This window comes from Hyaena hyaena, unplaced genomic scaffold (genome assembly GCF_003009895.1).
Source record: "Hyaena hyaena isolate Hyena2069 unplaced genomic scaffold, ASM300989v1 scaffold_90, whole genome shotgun sequence".
Classification (NCBI taxonomy): domain Eukaryota; kingdom Metazoa; phylum Chordata; class Mammalia; order Carnivora; family Hyaenidae; genus Hyaena; species Hyaena hyaena.
The window spans coordinates 452152-474401 of NW_024080722.1; the positions used below are offsets into that span (position 1 = coordinate 452152).

General features: G+C 61.2%; 1 protein-coding gene across 12 annotated transcripts in view; it reads right to left on the reverse strand.

Moving 5' to 3' along the window:
- Window positions 1–22250, reverse strand: part of LOC120233414 (DAB2 interacting protein) — a 165372-nt gene that overhangs the window by 10664 nt on the left and 132458 nt on the right. For 10 of the 12 annotated variants that reach the window (XM_039234643.1, XM_039234634.1, XM_039234632.1 and 7 more), the window contains 9 exons: window positions 14670–14823; window positions 12989–13087; window positions 11609–12163; window positions 9243–9387; window positions 9005–9149; window positions 6532–6768; window positions 4721–4922; window positions 2865–3043; window positions 101–989 (listed from right to left, as the gene is read on the reverse strand). In XM_039234643.1, the coding sequence (XP_039090574.1) occupies window positions 101–989; window positions 2865–3043; window positions 4721–4922; window positions 6532–6768; window positions 9005–9149; window positions 9243–9387; window positions 11609–12163; window positions 12989–13087; window positions 14670–14823 (2605 nt within the window). The remainder of the gene's footprint in view (window positions 1–100; window positions 990–2864; window positions 3044–4720; window positions 4923–6531; window positions 6769–9004; window positions 9150–9242; window positions 9388–11608; window positions 12164–12988; window positions 13088–14669; window positions 14824–22250) is intronic. The other 2 variants (XM_039234633.1, XM_039234641.1) reach the window with 2 other exon arrangements.

Genomic DNA, 22250 nt, shown 5'->3' on the forward strand with positions numbered 1-22250 from the left:
GCAGCGTTTAGCATGGGATGATGGCAGCCGGGCACAGGTGAGATGACCAGGAGGAGCAGCACGACACGGGGGACGATGGCCCTGGGATGACAGCACTGACCTGCTTGTGTGCAGCGCGGGGCTTCAGCTCCGGGCTGTCCCCCTTGGACGAGGACGACGGCTGCCGGAGCCGGGCCCCGGGGCCAGCCCAGTCGGGCGAGGCGGACGCCAGGGGCCCACTGGAGGGCCGCGGGTACTGCAGGGTGCTCAGCAGGGTGGGAGGCGTCCGGCCTCGGGGCGCGGGGGGCGGCGGCGGGGGCGGTGGGGGTGGCTGGTCGATCCTGCGCTGGGGGCCGGCGCTGTTCTGCCGCGGCACCGTGGGCTGCCCGCCCTTCTCAGTCAGTGACATCTGCCGGCGCGCCAGCTCCCCGGGCCGCCGCGCCAGCTCCTCGGCGGCACCGCCGAAACTTCCCAGCTTGGCAGCCGCTGCCAACTCCTCGCTGTTGCTGTGGGAGCTCAGGGAGCTGTGGCCCTCAGAGCCCGAGTCACCGAGGCCGCGGGGTGAAAGTGGCAGGCCCGCTGCCATCTGGTACACGGGGTTCTGGAAGGAGAGCGGCGCCAACAGCTGGGGCCGGCCGGGGGCGCCCTCGGAGGTGCCCGGCGTGGTCGGTGTCTGGCCTGCCCGCCGCACCGTGGCCAGCCCTGCCAGGCTCGCCGGGGCCGCCCGGGCCGGCCACCCGGCCACCAGCTGCGATGCCGCCGCCTGCCCATCGGCGGTGAGGGCGTCGGGGCCCGCCGGGGAGCCCGCCTCCCCGTCCAGCGTGCGGGCGTCTTGGAGATCTGCCATAGACAGGCTCTTGCCACCATTGGCCATCTGAAGGTCGGGCTCGTTGGCTTCCGAGTAACTCGAGCTGCGGGCAGGTGAGGGCTGGACCCCGGAGGACCTTGTGACAAAAAACAAGTCCTTGTTTTCGGGGGTTGGAGACGGTAACCGGGTGAAATCTATCAGACTGCAGGGAGACAAGCACACACAGGGAAAGAAGGGGGAAGAGAAGAACTGTGAATGTGGCCAAGGCGGGTCCAAACCGAGCACCCCGCCAACCTGCCGGGGCCCGGCAGCCTGAGCCAGGGCTAGGGGGGAGGGAATACAGGGCGGGGGAGAGGAGGCACGCGGGCTGTCAAAGTGGGAGAGACTGGGGACCAGTGGCCCGGCTGCAAACCAAACCACCGCCCTGGCAGCCGACCCCAGCAGAAGCCCCCACGGGGACCGGGTGGCCGGGATGGCTGTTCCTGCGCAGAACCTCTGCTCTAGGGGCCAGTGCTGCTAGGTCCAGGCCGGGCTGCCTCGTATGCCTGTTCCTGGCTCAGCTGCATCTCGGGACAAGGTGCCGGGGCCTAGACTATTCTGGAAAATTCCTCTTAGCTAAACCCTGACCCACAACGCAGGGGCTCTCTGCTATCCAAGGGTCCTGCACTAAGAACTCTGACTTCAAAGCCACAGGGGCTCCAGCTGTCTCTTCCCCTCTCGTTCCTCACCAGACTGATAACCAGAGTGGGGACCTACTGAAGCCTCCCCCTGCCCCGCCCCACCTCCTGCTGCCACCTTTGTCTGACTGGCAGGCGGGGGCTGGTGTTCCTGGCAAAAACAAGGAATCAGAGGAGGATCCAAAGGTGTGACTCAGGCAGGGAGGGTCGGCACCTGCAGAGGCGGGCCGTACCCACCCCCAGTCTTCCAGCCTCTCCCTGGCCCCTCCCCGGAAGCCCACTCCTTAGAAGGCACCATGTGGTGGGTCAGGTGGGCTCTGGAGGGAAGGCTGTGGGAGGTAGACAGGCTCTGAGCAGGCAGGGGTTTCAACAAAGGGGAGCCTGGGATGGAGAGGAAGTGCCAAGTCCCAACCGATGGAACTTGGGTGGGGCCGGCTGCAGCCGGTCAGGGCTGACAGGGGCAGGCAAGGAGCCAGAGAAACTCAGACCGGCCTCAGGACACGCAGTCAGGTCTCCTCAGAACCCACATGCCTGGCCACCTCTTAACCAAGGGGTGTCTCTTCCACCTGGCCTTCCTTCCTTCACTTGGCAGGCTGTGCGAATGGACCCCCAGGGCTCCGAGGGAACTGGGAAGGGCCTCCAGTCCTGTGCACAACACACCCTAGACTTGATCTCCACGTCCTCGCCTGCTTCCCGGCCTGCTGCTGCTGCCCCTTCAGAACAAGACCCAACTCTGCCGTGCCAGCCTTATGAGCTGGGCCAAGATGCCCCCTGGGAGGGGAGTGTGTGGGGGCACCAATGGTTCACTATATATGCCAGGTCTTTCAGAGGAATGTCCTCATTCTGACGTTAACATCCGAGAACATTTGGCCTCCCTGTCCTGAACCTGAAGGCGAGGCCTCAACGCCTCTTCCCGTTCCCGGTGCGCCCAGCCTCTAAGCCTTGCAGTGACCCAGACCCCTGCTGAAAACACATGCACTTGAGTGCCCCTCCTGGAGATTCTGATTCAGACCCAGGAAATACCAGAAGAGGTATTTTTAACACACACCTGGGTAATCTAGAGGCATTTGGGCCCAGCAATTATTCTTCAACAGAACGTATCGTCTTTCTCCAAGCCTTTGTTTGTGTTAGTTCCTCTACGCAGAATGCCTTTTCCACCAATGGAAATGTTACTTTTCCTAAAAAGCCCAAAACTACAACATCACCTCCTCCACGAAGACTTCCCTGATGTTTCCCAAATGGAGGTTCTGCCTACAGCCTACGTGACACATTTAAAGTCTCACGCAGCTTATTTTATAAGTGTTTGCGTAGACATCCTCCTTCCCACCCGCGACTGCAGGCAGTTTGTACCTTGTCTACACGTGCGCCCAACAGCACCCGGCAGGCCTGGCTTCTCTTACCCAGAGAGATCATTCTCGATCACCATCTTCTGCAGCCCGGCCGAGATGCTGCTACTGCCAGAGCCAGGAGTGGAGGCCAAGTCGTTGGTCCCTGTGAGCGGCCCACTGCCTGGGGTACTCAGAGCTGTATGGACGTCCCTCAGGATTCGAGGCAGAGGGCCCAGTTTGGATACGATGTTCTGCAAATACACAGCAAGAGGCAAGTGTGACTGTGGGAGCCACTTGGGGAGGCCAAGTGCACTGCAGCTGCTGTGGCTCAACACTACTGAGGAGCCACTTGGAAAGGCAGGCCCTGCCCTCCCCACCTGTCAGACCCAGCCAAGCTGGGAAGGGGCTTGGAAGCCCAGGAATCTGCAAATGAATATTTTTCCCAAGACCCCCAGATACTTCTGGAGGGGTGGGGGCAGTGGTGTGAGAGGCCTAAAGGGAGAAATGGCGACCTGGCCTACGCCCTCCACCTGAGAACATTCCATCTCCATGCCCCGGAGAGGGGAGCCCACGAGGAACCCCAGAATTTCCTGCAGCAGTACTTCCCTATCGGAGCGGCTTCTGGGATGGCTCTCTGCTTATGCACTGGCTTCTTATGCAAAAAGAAAGTGTGAAAACTCATGCAGTCAACGGAGCACAGACTTGAAAGGCAAACACCTCGATCTCAGATTCTGGCTGCACTGCCGTCAGCGGTGACGGCGGCTGCCCTCCCCCGGGCTCCCCGCCTGTGTGTGCAGATGTGGGTGTCGGAGGCCGGCATGGCGCTCCGAAGGGGGTGGCAGTTAGGGTGACTGGTGTTGGCAGCAGTGGAGAAAGAGAGGGCCTTGGCCTCGCTGCCGTTTCCCCTCCTGTGTCTCTTGCAGCCAAAGGGGAGTGGGGATGAGCGAGCAGACATGGCTGCAGCAGCAGCACGACGCTGGCATTGACCCGAGTGTCGGCAACAGGGGCTGGTGAAATGTGTACTCCGATGTGGGACAGCCCGCGGCTGTCAAAGAGGCCACAGCGGCGGCGCGGTCCGTAGTGACGCGGAAAGATGACGAGAACGTGAGTGAGAAACGCACTCTGCAGTGCTCACAAAAGTTCTCACTTTAACACAAATGGAAAGAACTCTGTGGCTGCATGTATACTTAACACACGTGCAGAGAGATCTAGAAAACTGCACACCGGAGTGCCCTGAGTGGTCACCTCTAGGGAAGGGGACAGGAGCAAGGCAGCCTTCCACCCTGGTGAGGCAGTAACCATGTTTGTCAAGGGATCTCTTTGAGCCCTGGGAAGCAATAGATAATGTCGACGTGGATCCGGACGGCACTGGCCCTGCTGCCCAGGACCCGTCTGTGGTGTGGGCTGGGGCTGCAGGGGTGACTGTGGAACCCTGGGCCACAGAGGGCGCAGGCCAGGTGGCCGGCTGCAGCAGGGTCAGACATGTCTGATTTTCAACTCCGGGTCCAGGGCAATTCGGGAAGGGCCTAACGCTTCCTGCCTGACGTGTGGAGGCGTGGCACCTTCAGCGTCTCTCTTGTTCACATCAGTGGCCTTAAAACCTAGGTTGAGGACGTTTTCAGAGAAGCAGCTACAAGGGATCACGTGTCCCACGGGTAGGGAGCACACCTTCGCGCACTCAGTGCTGAGTGTGGACAGCTGAAGCCCCGGTGGGCAGAGTGGGCCCCCGCGGCTGGTGCTGGCGACTGAACGGGACACTGCCCATTAAGGAAATGGGGCCCGGGGCCGCTCCAGGCAATGCTGACGGGGCCTGGCACCCAGGCAGGCAAACACTTTAAGCCCCACGGTTAGTCCGTGAGGAAGGGCGGCCTCGAGCCCTGCGCCCCCTCGGCCTGGCCCCGCCCCCCCGCGCCCGTGGGGCCAGGCACCTGCTCCAGCTGGCTGACGGCCTCCCAGAGCAGCGAGTGCAGGCTGGAGAGCTCGCGGCCCAGGTCGATGTAGCCCTCGAAGCCGGCCGTGTTGGACACGGTCTCGGGGTTGGAGATCTCCAGCAGGAAGCGCTGCATGTTGGTCCACTCGTGCTCCAGGAACTGGTTCATGAACGACATGTACTCCTCCTTGCTGCCAAACCTGGATAGGGAACGGCCTTGTAAGTGTCCTGGGGCCCTGGCCAGGAGATCCCCGCTCTGAGGCACTGCCCTCCGCCCCCCCCCCCACTGCGGCTGCCCCACACACCACTCACTCCCCCAAGCCAACAAATCTGCTTGGGCTTGGGGCTCTCGTTCCTGGCTAAGGCCAGAGTCCCGTTGCTCACAGGACCTAGAATGTTTGGTGGATCTCATTCCCCATTCACTGCTGATCAATCTCCTTCTCCCTTTCCTCCAAGTTTCAATGGCTTGGTGTGCAGATGACTTTTAATGCACACTTGGTGGGTCTCTCTGCTGAGCTTTCAGGCAGGTACATCCACGGGCACCTCCCCTGTTCTCTGCCTGGCCGCGTAGGACGTCAGCGCTGTCACCTCACACCCATGCCCCGCTCCCGGGCTTCCCAAGTAGGGATACCGCTGTCCCCCAGGGAGCTCAGCCAGAAGCCTGCGGGCTGCCAGCTTCTCCCTCTTCCTCCCCAACTGGCTAGGCCTGCTGACTTTACCTTCCAATCACCCCTAACATTGCAGCCACTCCCTGCCCCCCGATACTTCCACAGCGGGAACCACAGCTGTGCCCTCCGCCCTGTCTCTCCGTGCCCGCTGTGCTCCCTCCAGCCCCCCCTCCCCATGCTGTCAAGCTGACCAGTTCAGCACCCGGAACAGAGGGCCATTCTCCCTCTGGGGGACCGACTGCCCCACCTGAACTTCGAGGTCCTGCTGTCCTCTTGGGTCTCACCCTGCCCCCCCACCCCCACCCCCAAGGCCTGGCGTGACCCAGGAAGGCCACGGTGCCTCATCAAGCCAGGACACAAGCCTCCCGGGGCCTGCCCCACCTTTGTTCCTGCTGCCTCTCTCCAAGCAGGTGAACGCCTCCCCACCTCCCCCATCCTGACACGCAGCAGGGGGCACGTCTCCTGGGAGGACAGGCTTGGGGCCCTCCCGGGAGGCCGGCTTCTCTATCGCTGCTCTGCTGCTTCCTGCACTCGCTCCCAGCTCAAGTGGGGGTCCAGGAGGCTGGGACCAGATGTGACTCAGAGCCCAGCACAGAGAAGGCTTGCAGCACGGCTCTGTCCACACTGTGAATGAGCCCTTCCGCTTCCACCCACTCGCTCTAGGGTACAGTCGAGAACACTGAAGCGCTTTATAAGCAAAGACATCCTTCCCAGCATCAAACAAGGACGGTCTGAAACAACCTGAGAGCCCAACCACGCAGGGCGGGTTAAGGAAATATGGGCCATTCTCCCTTGAAGGCATATTAGTCATTCATTGCAAAATGAGGCTTATGAATGTTAAGTACACGGGATAATCCTTATGATAAAATGTTAGTTCAAAAAAGCAGAAGGAAAAAATATCTCTTCTCACCTTTGAAAATTAAGGAAACCTACCCAAATGCCATGTACTTTTTGTCGGGGGAGGATGGGATATGGAAATCTTATCTTGAAAGAAGGGGAAGGGAAGAACTGAGGAGGACAGGGACAGAAGCAGGGCCTGCCGTGTGGCCCGACACCAGGGAGGACACACCCACGGCCTGTCCCCAGGGCTCCAGTGGGTGCCCATGCCCGGACCCTGGCCGCCCAGGCTCACGGCACTCACTTGGCGAAGTTGGCCAGGTTCTGGGTAACCTTGGCGATGAGGGTGAGGGTGCGGGCCGTGCGGTCATCGGGGTACTCCTGCAGCAGGTTGAAGAGTGAGGGTGACATGATGGCGGGGCAGAGGAAGCGCAGAAACAGGGAGGCGCTGATGAGCCGCTCGCTGATGTCGGGCCGGCCGCGGCTGCTGCACTCCTGTCGCCATGAGGCAAACACCTCTTTCAGCTCCCGGGGGAAGACACTGGAGGGACAGAGGAAGTGGCCGGTCATCGGGCAGGGGGCTAGGGCAGGAGAGCGCAGAGCCGGGACCTGGCCCTGGGTCTGGTGGAGCCCTGGGTCCACTTCCCTCCACAGGGACAGCCCATGAGCCAGCGAGCACAGGACCAGTGTGGCAGCGAGGGCAAAGGGGGTGCCTGGCCCAGGGAGCAGGGACACGGGGCTCCAGGCAAGGCCATGGGCTCTCCACAAATGGGCCGAGAGGGGACGGGCGCAGGCACAGAGGAGCCCGGTCTCTGTCCCAACCAGGTCCAATGGCAACAGCCAGCTCCTGGGCCTGCCCCTGGGCCTGCCCCGGGGCTCTGACCTCTGCCCCAAACGCCCGACATGAGGCTCTAGGGGACAGTGAAGAAAACACAACCGGAACAGACGGCTGTCCCGTGGATGCTATCACTGGCCGCTGAGGCTCACTCCCTTTGCTTGAACATTATAGGAGCCAGACGTTTTCAGCAGAGCTCCTAGTGATCAAGATGGGAACAGGCCAATCACAGGATGAGAACGTAGCTCCCGCTTTCTAGATGGGAAGGGAAATGGAGGAAGTGACCTCCCCGGGGGGGTGGGGAGCACAGCGAGGGTGGACAGGGGCCTCTCTCTGCCGGGCATTCCCAGCCTGCTGCAGCCAGGCCCCACTGACCAATCCATAAGTGGTTTTCCTAGCTTTTCACCCTGCCAGACATGCCTCCTGCCCTGGAGCAGGCCGGGCCCCGGCAGTCTATGCCTGCCTCTGTCACTGGCCCAGGCTGCTCTGAGCCAGTGCCTGGCCCTCTCTGAACTTCAGTCCCCTCATCCTCACACTGAGAACAAGACCAGCCCTGCCAAGTTCACAGGACCATCTCAAGGCCACAGGAAGCCTTGATCAACTCCAAAGGCTTTTGCCCAACAAGCCCAGCACCCGCTCAGCAGGCTCCCTGCAGTGAAACAAGAGTGTGCTGGAGACACAGTGACAGAGGAGCAGAGGACACGAGCTTAAGCCCTGACCCTCAAAGTGCCTGGCACAAGACTGGGCAGAGGGCAGGTGCTGAGTGATGACACCCATCGATGGCCTTCTCCAGGACAAAAAGGTGCCTCCAGGCCTCTAACCAATATCAGAAAGAGGAAGTGGAAAACCTGTGGATCTGTTTCCCTGTGTCCCGAGCCCAGTTTGCCCTGGGACCTGGGCAGGTACAGGGCGAAAGCACAGCACAGCCAATGATGAGAAGTATGTTCCCAGAGTTCAAGGCTGTAGCTCTATCCCCAGGCCCAGGGGTCATTTCTGGTCGAGCCCGAGGGGCCAGGCGGGACCTAGGTGAGCACCTTGTGCAGCCAGGGGGCAGAGGAACCTGGCAGAAGGACATCCACTCTATGGGCTCCGGCTATTCCCTCTGTCCCCTTCCCAAGTCTACTGCTCACCTAGGAGGCCTAGCTCTGCCTGTTTTTCGGGAGCAGCAAACCATTCTCGAGCCCCTCCGTGTCCAGCCCTGAGCCGGTGGATCTGTCTGCCCCCAGGGTGCTGCAGGTATGTGCAGGAAATGGATTTGGACACAGACACAATCTCACTCTGACGGGATCAGGACTGTGACAGAGGGTGCCGGGAGGCGTGAGACAACCCATCTGAGACCATGAAGACGGGCGCCCACAGGGCAGCAGGCACAAGGCCTTAAAGCAGGAAGGGAAGGGGTGTGTGGAGGTGGAGGTGTGGGGTGAGGGAGACCCTGCCAAAGAGACGAGTGAGGTACAGCAGCGGCGGGCGGGTGGCCCCCCTGAGTACGGCTGAGAGATCTCATGTGAAGCTGTCCACCTGCCCCACGTGGGTATCTGAGAGGGGCCAAGGCCCCGTTCCTAGTGCTGCCACCCCAGCACCTACGGCGGTGCCTGGCACACAGAGGGCACCCGCTAAGAAGCGTGGAGACACACTGCCGTGTCCAGGTTCTCAACGCCGCATCCTGCAAATATTCTGGGACACCCCCTTACATCGGCAAGCCCACAAAGGACCAGGAGGGGGCCTGGCAGCCCATCAAGACGCCACCGGGCCAGGCAGAGCCACCAGTTGGAAGCTACGTGAGGTCGCAGCTGTCACTGTGCTCTCCTTGTGAAACCTCTGCTCTGTCGTTTACAAGTTGGGGAAGATGGAGCCGTACGCCCTGCCGAGCATGCGCTTGCTAGTGTGGCGCCCAGGATACAGGAGCGCAAGGACCCAGGGGTGGGGCCCGGGCGGCACTGACCAGTAGGAGTTGATGATCTTGCAGAAGGCTAGCTCGCAGCACATCTTGAGGTTGCCCTGGTGCTCGGGGAGGTCGGCGGCCGAGCACTTGCTTGGGTCCACTTCGCAGTTCTCGTCCGACTCATACAGTGCTTTGATGAACTCACCTGGGGCCAGGAGGGCAGGGAGAAGGAGTGAGGGCCTGGCAGGCACGGCCCACGCTCTGCCCACCTGCCGGCCCTATGCCCCGCCCCCCCTACCTAGCGCATCCTGCAGGTACTTCTGGCCCACCAGCTTGAGGTACTCCTCAATGGCCTTGGTGGCCAGCGTGTTCTCCCGGAAGATAAGGTGCTCGTTGTCCCCGCAGCGGTCCACCTCTGACATCATCAAGTCCGTGAGGAAGTCCTGGGGGGGCAGGAGGTGAGAAGAGCAGACATGAGCAGGCCTACAAGTAGGACCCCAAGATCCCAGACCCGCTCCCCACCACGCTGCTGGTGCCCACTCTGGGGGGCTGCTGGGGGGTGCGCACAGGCAGCCTGTGCAGGGGAGATGCCTACAGTTGGAGAGAGCTGGATCTAGGGATCGGGGAGGCAGGCCTGGGCAATAGCACGCAGAGCCATGAGCCAACTGTACCATGGTCAGGCCCGCTGGGCTCCAACCCTGTTCAGCCCTGACCGGGCCTGGCCAGGTCTCCCTTCCCATCACCGACAGCGCTAAGGAGGACAGACGGCCCGCCCTCGCTCCATCATACAAGCAGCTGCCACTACCCACCCGCCCATTACTCTAATGGGGTCTCCCACCCTAGAAACCTTGTTCTGTGCAGCCCCACGGCAGGGATTGCCCAGACGCCCTGGAAGGCAGTGTGCCAGGGCCCAGCCCAGATGGCAAGAACATGGCCCTCAGCTTGGGTGGGGAGGCGCCCCTCACTGCTGTGGGTCCCAGACTTCCCGGGAGGCAGCTGTGAAGCTGGTGAGCCTATGGGTCTCATACGCAGTGTCACAGGCAGACCCTGGGAGGAGCCTGAGCCCACACGCGCCCTCCTGACTCTGGAGAGGTGGGTAGTGACCCTGCCTCTCTTGGGAGCCCCTGCCTCCTCATGCCCTCAGCCAACCCTGGGACCTGGGGGAGGGAAAGAAGATAGGCAGGGAGTCAGAGACCTGGGGTGGGGGGCGGTGATGAGGTGACGTGAGGAGGCCTGCGTGGGCCAGGGTTTCTGGGGCTCTGGAAGCTCCTCACTCCATCACGCACGACTTTGGGCTCTTTGAAATCGAAAGCAGACCTTAGGCTACAGAACTGAGTTCTAGGCCCAGGAGGCCTACTGGCCAATGGAGGAAGGGTGGGGACCGGGGGGAGGGAGTGGCCACTGCCTCTCTGGGAACCACACAGCCTGAGGTGTGACCCAGAGGGCCCCATTCTCTGAGCACACAGAGCAGAGCTAAGCACTGCATGGGGCCTGGCGGCTCCAGGCTTCTGAATGCCTGCGGTGGGCGCCAGGCCCAGGCTGGGATGAAGAGGAGCTCTCTTTAGAGCTAAAACCCAACGAGGGGAAACAGGCACGGAACAGGAGAGTGACCTGCCCAAGCCCACACAGGTACCAGGGGCGGATCTGCCTCCCTGCCACATTGAAAGGAGGGGGGATGGTGGGGAGAAGGCCTGGGGGTCCAAGGACGGAGACTCTGAAAAGCCACAGCCCATGAGAGCAGAGCTCAGGGAGTGGGCAGGAAGGTGCTGAGATGCCCACTCACACAAGCTTCACCTTGGGACTGCGGGGCACTTGTCAGGCGCTCTGCTTCTCACCGAGAACGTGCCCTTGGTTCCCACGTGTTCAGATAGGGGGCTCATAAGCACAAGGTCCGAGCACACAAGTTACTTTCTGTCCTTCTGCCTTCTGATCCGCCAAGCTCACTGAGGTGGCTGGTGCCTGGCTTCCAACTCCCTCCACAAAGCGCTGTGAGCCCCGAGAACAGAGGTCACTGCACACGGGAGTCGGCTTTCCCGGCCAGCCCAGCCCTTGGGGGCCAGGTTGAAGGAATAGACACAGCAGCAGAAGGGGCTCCCTCAGTTCCCTCAGTTTCCCAGCAACCCCCAACTCTGACCAGGAAATTAAGGACAGCATTTGCAGAGCCAGTCCAACCTGGTCAGGCCTGAAGGCTGGGGGCGAGAGGAGGACTCTGAGGGCTCCCTCCCCTCATGGGGAGCACACTCAGGGAGTGCCTTTCCTTGAGGGACAGTAAGAGTCCGATAGGCACAGGGCTCTGGAGGCCTGAAGAGGCCCACAGACTTGGGACCTTGATGGAGTCATGTGCCTGGGTCCCCAGCGGCAGGGGGGGTGGGGGGGAGGGGTGTTCTTAAACCCACTTCCTCTATAAGCCACAGCCCCATCCATCGGCTTTGTATGTGTATCAGTAATCAGCTCCAACCACGAGGGGGAACACGAACCCCCCCTCCCCCCCCATCTGTGACACAACTCTTGGGTTCAGGGAGCCCACCTGGCCGTGACGGGTGCTTCTGTTAGAGCTGAAATCACGGACGCGGACATGGGAAGCGGCAGGGAACCTAGCGCGCATCCCAGGCCTTCACGCGGGGCCACGCAGTGTGGGGGACCCGCCTGTGCCCACACACGCACCTTCACCTTGCCCGTGCTCTGCAGGATGTGCACCAGGGCCGACGCCATCTCCTCCTTGGTCTTGGCGCTGAGGATGGGCTCGAGGGCCGCACAGAGCCCCAGGTAGTGGTTGGTGATGTGCTCGGCAAACTCCTTGTACATCTCCATGGGCAGGATGGTGATGGTCTGGTAGCGCGCCTTGATGCGGATCATGGGCCCGGGGCCCTTGCCGCCCTTGGGGTTGGGCGTCACCACTGGGTACCACTTCTCCACGAACTGCCGCCCAGCCACCGAGGCGGCAGGCAGGCTCACCAGGCCCAGGTAACTGTTGCGCTCCTTCTTCTTCTTCTTGTCGGTCTCCCGGTACAGGTGCACGGTGACGGTGCGCAGAGGCGGCAGGTTGTGGAACTCGAAGTGCTCACCCCAGAAGACGTTGTCCGTCTTGAGCTTGCCCGTGGTGCGGGCATAGAGCACGTCGTCCAGGCACAGCTCGCACAGGTACTTCTTCTTGGCCGGCAGGTCCTTGGCCTCGATCACCCACAGCTTCAGGATGTGCTCCACACGCCGGCTGTTGTCCTGCACGCACACCAAGGGGCCTCGTCACCGGGGGGAGGGGCAGGGAGAGCTTTCAGACACAGGAGGGGCCCTGGCCCGACACAGAATCAGGGCAAGGCAGGGACAGCTCTGGAGCCTGGCGGACAAGGGGCTGGATCCCTGCTCTGCCTTGTACTAACCCACTGACCTTGGGCACATGACTTCACCTAAGCCTCGGTTCCCTTTTCTGTGAATGGGAATGAAACGGAGGGACCGATCAAGTAAGAGGTTGGCACAATGCCTGGCACGTAGTGGGTGACTGTGCCATTTTCCAGCTCTTCTGTAGTTTGCTGGTCTGTAAAGTCACTTAGGAGGTGACCACTGCTAAGGCCCCTTCCTTAGTGAGGTCACGGTGACCAGGGCTCAGCCCAGGCCCCGAAGGCAGCGTGGAACCAGAGGATTATAGGGGGGATCCGTGAACCTGATGGGGGCAGTTTGGGGGCCCGCCCGCTTAGGTCAGTGGTGCTCCCCTGAAGAAGACAAATGTCTAAGCTGGAGCCGGGTGAGTAGGGAATCAGCCTAGGGAGAGGGGGGCATGAATTTCAGGCAGCAGGACACCAGCACCCATGTCCCCAATAGCCCAATGCTCAGTTCTCTGGCCCGGCCTCTTCAGCATGCGGCCCAAGTCAGCCTGGCCACCCAGAGCTCTTCCTTCAGAGCCCAGCACCACTGCTCACCCGGGTGCTGCCTCCACCCCCGCCACGGCCCACAGCGGAGCTCCTGCCTCTCCTCTCATGTCCGGGTCTGTGTTTGCCCCGGGCCCAGCCTCAGTCCACCGTACTCTGGGGACCAGGGACACAGGCTCACCTTGTTGGGGTGTACTGCTCGCCGAAGGTTCTCCATCCACTTATCCCGCTCGGCTGCCGATCGGCAGGAAAAGCACTTGCTTCCTGATGACGTGGTCACCTGCGGGCGACAGGCAGGGCAGTGTCACAGGGAGGGGAACACAGTAAGGCTGGTATGACAGAAGACCTCTGGGCCCTGGGGGGCAGGCAGGGGCAGACTACGGCTGCCAGGTCTGAGCCACAGCCACAGGGTGGAGGCAGAACAAAGTTCCCGACGACCACATTTGCAGGTGACCCAAGTTCCTAGAGCAGGTCAACAGCAGGACAACTCAGCCCTGTGCCCACTGGTGGCTGGCCCCCACTCCCGACCCCTGCCTCAGGGCCCCACCCACTGGAGAGCATCTTTCTGGCTCCAACCTCACTCTCCCGGAGATGGGGAGAGGAGGTGTGGGGCCCCGGCCCGAGGCAGAGGGCAATGCTTAACCTGAACTTCCCTGCTCCAGGTAAAGCCACAGGCACCGAGGGGACAGGCACAAAGGATCCCCTCAGTCCTCAGCTGACACCTCTGACAGTTCTCTTTTGCCAAGTGACATTGACAAAAACAAGGGTCACAGAAACAACATTTTGGGGGCAACATTGGGGAAATAAAAATTGTGCTCTCTAGATGTGCTGGGCTCTGGGGTCCTCCTGTCCGAAACCCTTAGCCTCCTCCCTGGACTCCTGCTCATCCTCAGTCTCCTCCAGGTGGGGGAGACCGACCAGAGTTGCTCGCACCCTGTCCCTGCTGTCCCCAGCACCATGCGGGGGCTCTGCAGGGGGAAACCAGACTCCTTACCCGGCAAGCCCTGCTGTGGACCAGCAGGCAGGCATCATCCTCGGCCTGCCCCAGGCAAAAGTCAGAGCCCGGCTGGTCCAGGTGTCCTGAACCAGAAATGGCAGCCGGCGGGCACAGGGTGTGGGACAGGTGCCAGGCATCACTCCATCCTTTCTCCAGGACCAGGGGCGCCCTGGAGGTTGTCCCTGAGTAGCTGACTTTCATTCCCAGGAGAATGCATTCCTCTATCAGAGAGCTCCCCTACTTATGCAAGACTGCTGGGGGTGGGAAGCTTCTCAGAAAAAGAGGTGGGAAGAGAATATGAATAACTGGAGGAGCAATCAGGAACTCCCAGGAGCACCTGCAACATTAGTTACCGTGGTCCTGGTTTGGCCTCGGGCTTTTGTGTGGCTGCTGACATGACCCTGCCCACTGTGGGCCTCAGATTCTCCATCCACAGTGAGGGGCCCTGGCACTGGTTGGGTGGCTGTCCCCCTGCCCTCAAACTTGGGTCACAGAAAGCGAGGGCAGGAAAAGTTCTGGCTCTCATTATGCAGAAGGAGAGATGGGCCCACAAAGAGGGGGTACTCTCTCTTACCCCACAGTGCATTGGAGGGTTTTTAGTAGGAGTGAGCAGGCTCTGGGGCTTAAACAATTCTATATGGGCTTTTGCTCCCTTTGCCCACTGGGCCCTTGCACACGGAAGACAGTGCCGGCCTGTGGACAAGGAGCCCATGGAGCAGGACGAAGCCCCCCATTTCCCAGCTCCACCTGGTCTCAGGAGCCGCACGCTGTGAGTGGATTCCGGCCTTGCCCCGGAGAGCCTGGCCCTCACCGAGGCCACAGAGCGGCCACCAGTGTCCCGACCCGGCCCTGCGGTGGGACCCACCTCGAAGCAGTAGTCCTGGCCCAGGATGCTGCTGTGCACCGGCTTGATGACCACCTCCTCCTCCATGCTGAGGTCCAGCGCCTCTACCGCGCTGCTGGGGCTGAGCAGGGACTCGTGCGAGCGAGACTCCTTCAGCCTGGGCATCAGATGGGACCTGGGGGTGGGCGGTTCCTGGGTCAGGCCCAGCCTGCTGCTCCCCTCCCTTCCCCTTCCCCCGGCGGCTTGTCCAGACCTCCCAGCCGGGAGGCTGCCACTCCGCCCAGGAAGGGGGCACTACAGCGCTGGAGCCCCAGTCACCTGGCAGGCCCTCTTCCCCACGGGCGGGCTCTGGGAGCGTGGCTCAGCCGAAGGGAGCGGATGCCGGGGGTCGGGCCACCACTCGGGAGCCGAATGTCAGCACCGAGTGCACGGCAGGGTCTTGGCCTTGGAGACCCACGGGACCCAAGCGACCTTCTCTACCCCTCTCCTTGGCCCTGGTCTCCCTCCAAGACCAAAGTAGTCACCCATTTGTCTAGAAAGTCACTGTCGACAGGGCTCTCTCACACATCATCCCGCTCCGCCCACCAGTTCCACTCAGGGCAGGAGGGCCGCAGGGACGTGTGCCGCTCCCACCTTCCAGCGGGGCACCTGGGGCTCAAACGGGAAAAAATACCGCAGTCTCTTCACGGTACCTGAGACACTGAGACTCAGACAGGGTCCATGGACCGGAGCTTGGGGGCCCAGGCCAGGGCCAGCGGGCTGACACAGGCACAAAGAGCAGAGGTGGCTGACTCCTTCTGGTGCCCAAAAGGAGCCCAGGACGGGCTCTGGCAGACCTGGCCTCGGACCTGGGCCCATGCTCGCTTGCTGTTCCCCTCTCTGAGCCTGTTTCCTCAGCACATCACATGGAAGGCACCGCAGATGGCACCCGCGTCAGTGCCTGCTAGAGTCCTTCCGAGAGGTGAACATCCCCTCCAGAGCCAAGAGCACACAGCAGTGCCCCACCGAAGCCCCCCCCCAATAGCTGCGGCCTGAGGACCAGCTGGCCCGCTAAGCCCTTCCTGGCACAGAAGCTGGGCAGGCCTTGCCCCTACCCCGTCCACAGCCCAAACCCTTGCACCTGCCCCACCCACACCCCCTACCCCAACACCCTCTGCCTCTCCGCTCCTGGCCTCCCATGGCTCAGAGCTCAAGCCACCATTCTCTCCCTGTCTCACCAAGACCCTGACCTCAGGTCAGGGAGGTCTGGCAGGAGCGCGAACACCTCCCGCGGGGCATACACCCTGAAGCCCGTATCGTGGTGACCACTGGAGTTGAGGGGGAAGCTGAGGCCCCACTGTGCGGGGGCTCAGGAACTCAGAGATGAGCTGGACAGGTCCTGCCCAGAGCCCCCCACAGGCTGCGAGAGGCCACCCTCCACACCCCAGACTCAAGGTGTCCGTGGCAACAGCCCTCTCTAAGGTGGAGTTCTGTGTGAGGCACTGCACGGGAGTCAGAGGCAGAACTGGGACCCCAGCCCCTAGGGACCCCACAGCCTGACCCAACAGACCCAGTTGGGCCCCTGCAACTGCTCCCCACGCCTATGATAACGCTTGCCCAGGGTAAGGCTCGGGTCCCTCAAGCTGGACGGACGCATCAGGTAGGACTCCCGAGATCTGAGGGGAGTGGACAGACCAGAGAGGGGCCGCGAGGCAGGCTGAGGTCAGGGTGGAGCCAGGCCAACTCCCTACACTCATGTGTAGAACCTGGGGAGGCCCCAGCCCACCAGCGTGCACAGCGACCCTGCCTCTGCTTCGCCACTGCCCTCTTTGGGGGGGTGGCTTTCGCGAACAGGCACTGTGGCCACCGCCCCACTCAGTGCAGGGTGCTGACAGAGCTCCCCAGGCCCTGCTCCAGAGGCCCGTTCTCCACCCCATCACAGCACTGACCTAGGCTGGAGGTGGGCTCATGGTCCCCTCAGCTGCAAGATTCCACCTCGGGCCGCCCCCCACAGGGCAACTCCACGCCTCCCTCCCAGGACATGGCTTCGTACCTCAGTGCCAGAGACACCCTGCCCCCCCGATGCTAGAAGTCATCCCACCTCAGAAGGGCTGGGACCCACAGCCCCCTAGGTTTGTTATCCAGGGCTTAAACCCCAGCTGGCAGGCCAGGGTCAGGCTGTTTCCTGGCCCAGCCTGGAAACCACCGCCAGGTAAGGAGGCTGGGAGGGGGGAGTAGGGACTCAGGAAGTGCAGAGGGAGGAGCTGGTGCTAGGGGCCAGGGTCCCCTCCTGCCTGAACAAGGTGGCTGGGGAGAGGAAAGAGGGCATGGTTCAGTAGATGACTCTGCCCCGGGAGAGCCAAGGTGGCTCTGGGTTTACAGCCCAGGAACCCAGCAGGCCCAGCCCAGACCCCAAAGCAGCCAGAGCCTGGAGCCTACTGCTGCACAGCCCTCCTCTTCCTTCCTTACCACCCTGTTCCATGAACACGCCCCAGCTGGCCCAGGCCTCCCTGGGAGCGTTCCTGGCTGAACAGAGGGCTGTGGGGAAACTCACAGTAAAGGCATCCTGGCTGTAGCTGGGCAGCTGTGACCCTCCCGACCTCCTGTGGGCTTCTCCAGGCTGGGGGACCTGGAACAGAGGCTGAGCCCCTGCACCCAAGCTCACTGGGAGGAGGAGTGGGGCAGCTACTCCAAGGTCTGGAGAGCTATTTCTGATAGGTTTTTTTTGTTTTGTTTTGTTTTTAATTTCTGAGAGAGAGAGAGAGAGAGAGAGAGAGCGTGAGCGAGCGAGCAGGGGAGGATCAGAGAGAGAGAGGGAGACACAGAATGTGAAGCAGGCTCCAGGCTCTGAGCTGTCAGCACAGAGCCCGATGTGGGGCTCAAACCCACGAACTGTGAGATCATGACCTGAGCTGAAGTCAGACGCTTAACCAACTGAGCCACCCAGGTGCCCGTGGTGGGCTGCTTCTGGACAGGAGAGGGCCGGGCTCTAAACGCTGCCCTTTGGGGTGGGGGCAGGGCCAGTGGGCCTGCACCCCAATTCCCATGCAGACACACATCCTTCCCGCTCAGCCTGGAGTCCACCTGTTCCCCCTCACTTCCCCAAAGGGGCACATGAGGCCCAGAGGGAGCTGTATGCTGTGACCCTGTTGGGTGAAATGTCCTGGCAGTGGTGAGTGTGCTCCTGGTGGGGACTGATAAGATGACCGGGGCTCAGGAAGGGAAAATGGTCCCTTGGTCACTTCCTCAACCCAGAAGGATCACCGAACAGCCTAAGAAGCAGCTCCTCCGGGAAGCCAGCCCTGACCCAGGCCCGCAGGACCCCCCAAATACTCCCATACCAGACCACCCCATCGATTACTCAAAGCAGACCTTCACTGCACCATTCCATTGCCTCATGTCAGCACTGCTAGGCCAGCATCTTGCTCACCTGCAGCTTCTGCCTTCCCAGGCTGGGCAAAAAGTTCAGTAAGGCAAGGAGGGAGGGTGGAGGGCACCGCAGACTGACCGGGCTCCAAGGAGGCAGCAAGTGGGCACAGTCTCCCTCCCTAGGAAGCTCGGTAAAAGGAGGCGACCAGGTGCTGGCCGCTGCCTTGGCCCCACTCTACTCCCAGGAAAGAGGTGCTCCACCCACAGGCCTTCACTCTGCGCAGGGCGCCCAACTGCTTACTTTCACATCCTTTTTACCAGGAATTTTCACCTACCCATTTTCCAGAAAGGTAAGGGGCTCAGGGAGCAGCAGTTACCTGATGTGTCCTAGGCCCCTGGCTGGTCAGGGAGCTCTGCCCACGGCTGTCTTGTGTAGGTGGGGGTCCGGGGCCCGATGAGGTCCCTTCCTGCCACTCCTTGGCTAGTGTAAGAGAGCAGGCCCGACGCTCCCTCTGCATGGCCTCCTCCGGTGCTCAGATCTGTGACCTCCTGTGGTCCCCAGAGACCAGAGCCACCGCACGAAGCAGGGCCAAAGGCCTTCACACGTCTGCAGCCCAGGAGCGAGCTCATTCTCACCACAACCCTGCCAGGGATGCCGTGTGACTACACTGGGCTCCCAGAGGCTGGCGACAGCAGAACCAGATCTCAGTCCGGACCGTGGGCTCCATGCACCCGGCCCTCCTCCCCAGGGCAGAGCTGGCACCCCTGGGCAGTGCCCACCCCTGGGCTGTGCCCCCAGGACACGTCACACATATCCCTTCGCTGAATCCTCACAAGGCTGAATCCTCACAAGGCCGAGAGACAGATACTGAGCTCACCCCCACTTTACAGGGGAGAAACGAGCCTGCTTGAGAGGGCAGCCCCCCTCTCCACACCTCAACCCCCTGGGGCCACCTCTTTATCTGGAAGAGAAAGGTGTTATTTCAAACAGAAATCAATGGTAACAAGCATACGCTTAAAAGGTGCTGTAAAGAGGATTTTCAGGGAGAGGCAGCTCTCCGGGCCTTGGAGTCCAGAAGAGGGGGTTCTGGTCAGGACTGCATGCGATTCAATGCCAGCCCCGCTAGCCGGGGTCCACCTGCCTGCTCCACCTCACCCTGGGCTGCTCTTCCCGACTCCCTCAGGCAGGCCTCCAGGCACATGCCATCCCCCTATCCTATTTAACCTTCAACTCTCAGCATCAGCGCACCCTCCTCCACGAAGCCCTTTTGGGCTCCTGGAAGACAGCAACCTTGTACATGGTCCCAGAGCCTGGAAGTCATCAGGGTATGCTGGGAAGGTCTGTTGTGACCGTCTTTCTGCCTGGCAGGGGGCTCCCAGTGGATAGGGCCGGGTCTGGCTCAGCACCAAGGTTCAGGGCCCTCGAGTTCCCAGACCGAAGTCCCAGCGTCCCAGCAGCCAAGGTCAGCTAAGCTCCGGGAAGAGGGAGGAGTCGGCTGGGATGAGGACAATCCTCCCCAGAGACAAAGACAACCCAAGCTGTGGTCATCAGGGCAGCTGCCTGCTCAAGGCCAGTCCCCAAGAGCGGCACCCCAGGCCTCACACAGCATCTCTGAGAAACGCCCCTGCTCTGGCTTTGTCCAGGTACGGGGAGCTCCCTCCATGTCTCCCAAGGCTGGGGGTCACTGTGCCCTCCATAGCTGCACCCCCGCCCCCGCCAACAGTGTCCCATCCCCCTGAGACATCCCTGAGTCCTAGACACAATTGAGTCTCTAAACAGACCCACGGGACTAGAGGCCCTGTATCCCCTCCCCAACCAAGGCCGGCTGCCCAGGCCTTCACCTCCATGGCACAGGATCCTCATACTTCCTGGCAAGGGGATGGTTTCATAGATGGGATGGCCACGGCCATAGCCACAGGGTAGGGGGACCTGCCCGGGACTCCTCTGCTCCAGAGAACTGTCCTGGCCAGGGCCTGTCAAGGAAGGGGCCAGGGGCTGGCGGAAGGGCCTCCCCACGGGCCACCTCCAGCACCTCCGCAGCAGTGCCACTCAGCCAGACAGGCCCCTCTGCCCAACATGGTGTCACTCCCCCACTCCGCTGTGCCCTCACAGCCTAAAGAGAATCAGGTCATGGTGCTTCCACCTGGTGCCAAGCCCTCCCTGAAACGGCCCTCACACCACACCCAGACAGTGACCTAGACTCTTCTGCAGCTGGTCCCTGACCCGCAACAAACGCCTTCCCCCTTGGGGCCTTTGCCAGTCGTTTCCTGAAGCCCTAGCACCTCTCCCCGCACCCCTCTGCCTGCCTGACGAAATCCTTGTTTCTCAGTCGTCACAGCCCAGCCCGAACGCTGCCACCACCACCACCGTGCGGCCGAGCCCCCTGCCACACCACGTTCCCACCCGTCTCCTCAGCTGTCAGGACAACCGGCGGGACTCAGGTACGGCACCCCAGAGAGGCGGGGTGACTCACCCAAGATGGCATGGGTGGCAAGCGGCCGGATGAGGTGGAGCCCCGTTCGGCAGAGTGTAAGGAGGGCTCCCGCGGCGCCTCCGGCATCACTTTCCCATCACCCCTCAGGCCGCAAGCAGCCAAAGGCCCGGAGGACTGCAGGGCTGCTCACCAAGACCCACTCATTCCCCGCCAGCCCGCAGCCCCTGCCCAGGAAACATGCGGAGGAGCCACTGTGGGAGATACGGCCGGGCCCACAGCAGCTCATTGTGAGGGCTGGGGAGCAGGAACAAGACGACATTGTCCCGGCAGCCTTATCTGATAGCCTTCCAGCCAGCCCACGAGCTGTTTTTCAACTCCAGCCTTTCTTTCTCTTCAAAGGTTACTAACACAGAAGTTTAGCAAATTCCCCATTATTTCAAGGAGGGAGGAGACCCAAAAACCAAAATCCTGTGATAATTAAAGCGCCCTATCTGACACAGGGAGGATGTTCCCTGCTACTGCGGGTGGGGTGAGCTGAGAAGGTGGATAGCCTGGAAAACGAGAGGTTCAGAACCTCCTTCCAAGCCTCAAAAGGGCAGAGAGAGCTGCCCTGTGTGCCCCAGAGAACAAAGCTGTGACCAAAAGAAGCCAGTCTCTGCTCAGGCACAGCTGACCCCAAATGGGTCAGGCTGGTTTGGTCTTAGAGGAGTGAGCACCCTGTCTGTAGGAGGGTGCAAGCAGGAGCTGAGAGCCCCTTTAGATATGCTGCGAAGGGGATGCCTGCCCTGCCAGAGGACTGCTGGGGAACAGGCCAGGCACACAGGCAGGCAGTGGAGTGAGCCCCGGGGGCAGACTCACACATACCCTCCCCTCCCACAGCTGGGCACAGGGAGGAGGGCAGAAGGGCCTGGTGTCAACAGTGCCCAGCTGCAGGAGCAAATCGAGGCTCATTCCTTCAAAACCACTCAGCCTTAATCATTTGTAAGTCATTCAACTCTCCAGGCCTCAGTTTCCCCATCTGTAAGTGGGGAGAGTGACATACCTTCCTTACAGGGCTGTTATAAGGATCAAGTAAGAGTGCAGGGGAGGGGCGCCTGGGTGATTTAATGGGTTATATGTCCGACTTCGGCTCAGGTCATGATCTCGAGGTTCATGAGTTTGAGCCCCGGATCGGGCTCTGTGCTGATAGCTCAGAGCCTGGAGCCTGCTTCAGATTCTCTCTCTCTCTCTCTCTCTCTCTCTCTCTCTCTCTCTCTCTCTCAGAGCCTGGAGCCTGCTTCAGATTCTCTCTCTCTCTCTCTCTCTCTCTCTCTCTGACCCTCCCCTTCTCACTCTGCCTCTCTCTTTCAAAAATAAACATAAAAAAAAAAAAAAAGATAGTTCAGGGGAGAGGCTCCAGAAAGCAGGGGTAAATGCCAGTCACTCATGACAGTTCCGGGCCTTCCGTCTGCTCTACACACTTGCCGCAGCACCAGACACCACTGTAGGAACAGGGGTGCAGCTGTGAGCCAGGCCGAAGCTTCCGGGGTGGGTGATGCTGCTGACATTTGGGGTGATAAGGACTCCCCAGGTCATTCTCTGCTCCTTTCCTCTGACCAATCAAGTCCCTCACTTTCTCCATGCCTCAGTTTTCCCCATCTGCAAAACAGGGACAAACTATATCTCCCCAAATGCTCTGGGATGCCTCAAAACAAAACAAAAATGCCCTCATTTCCTGAATGAAAGGAAGGCGTGGTCAGGAGAGCCTGCTGAGGGGGCCACTTTAGCCCCTCTGCCTGTGACCCCTGAGCACAGCGTTCCCTGAACTAATGTCCCACTC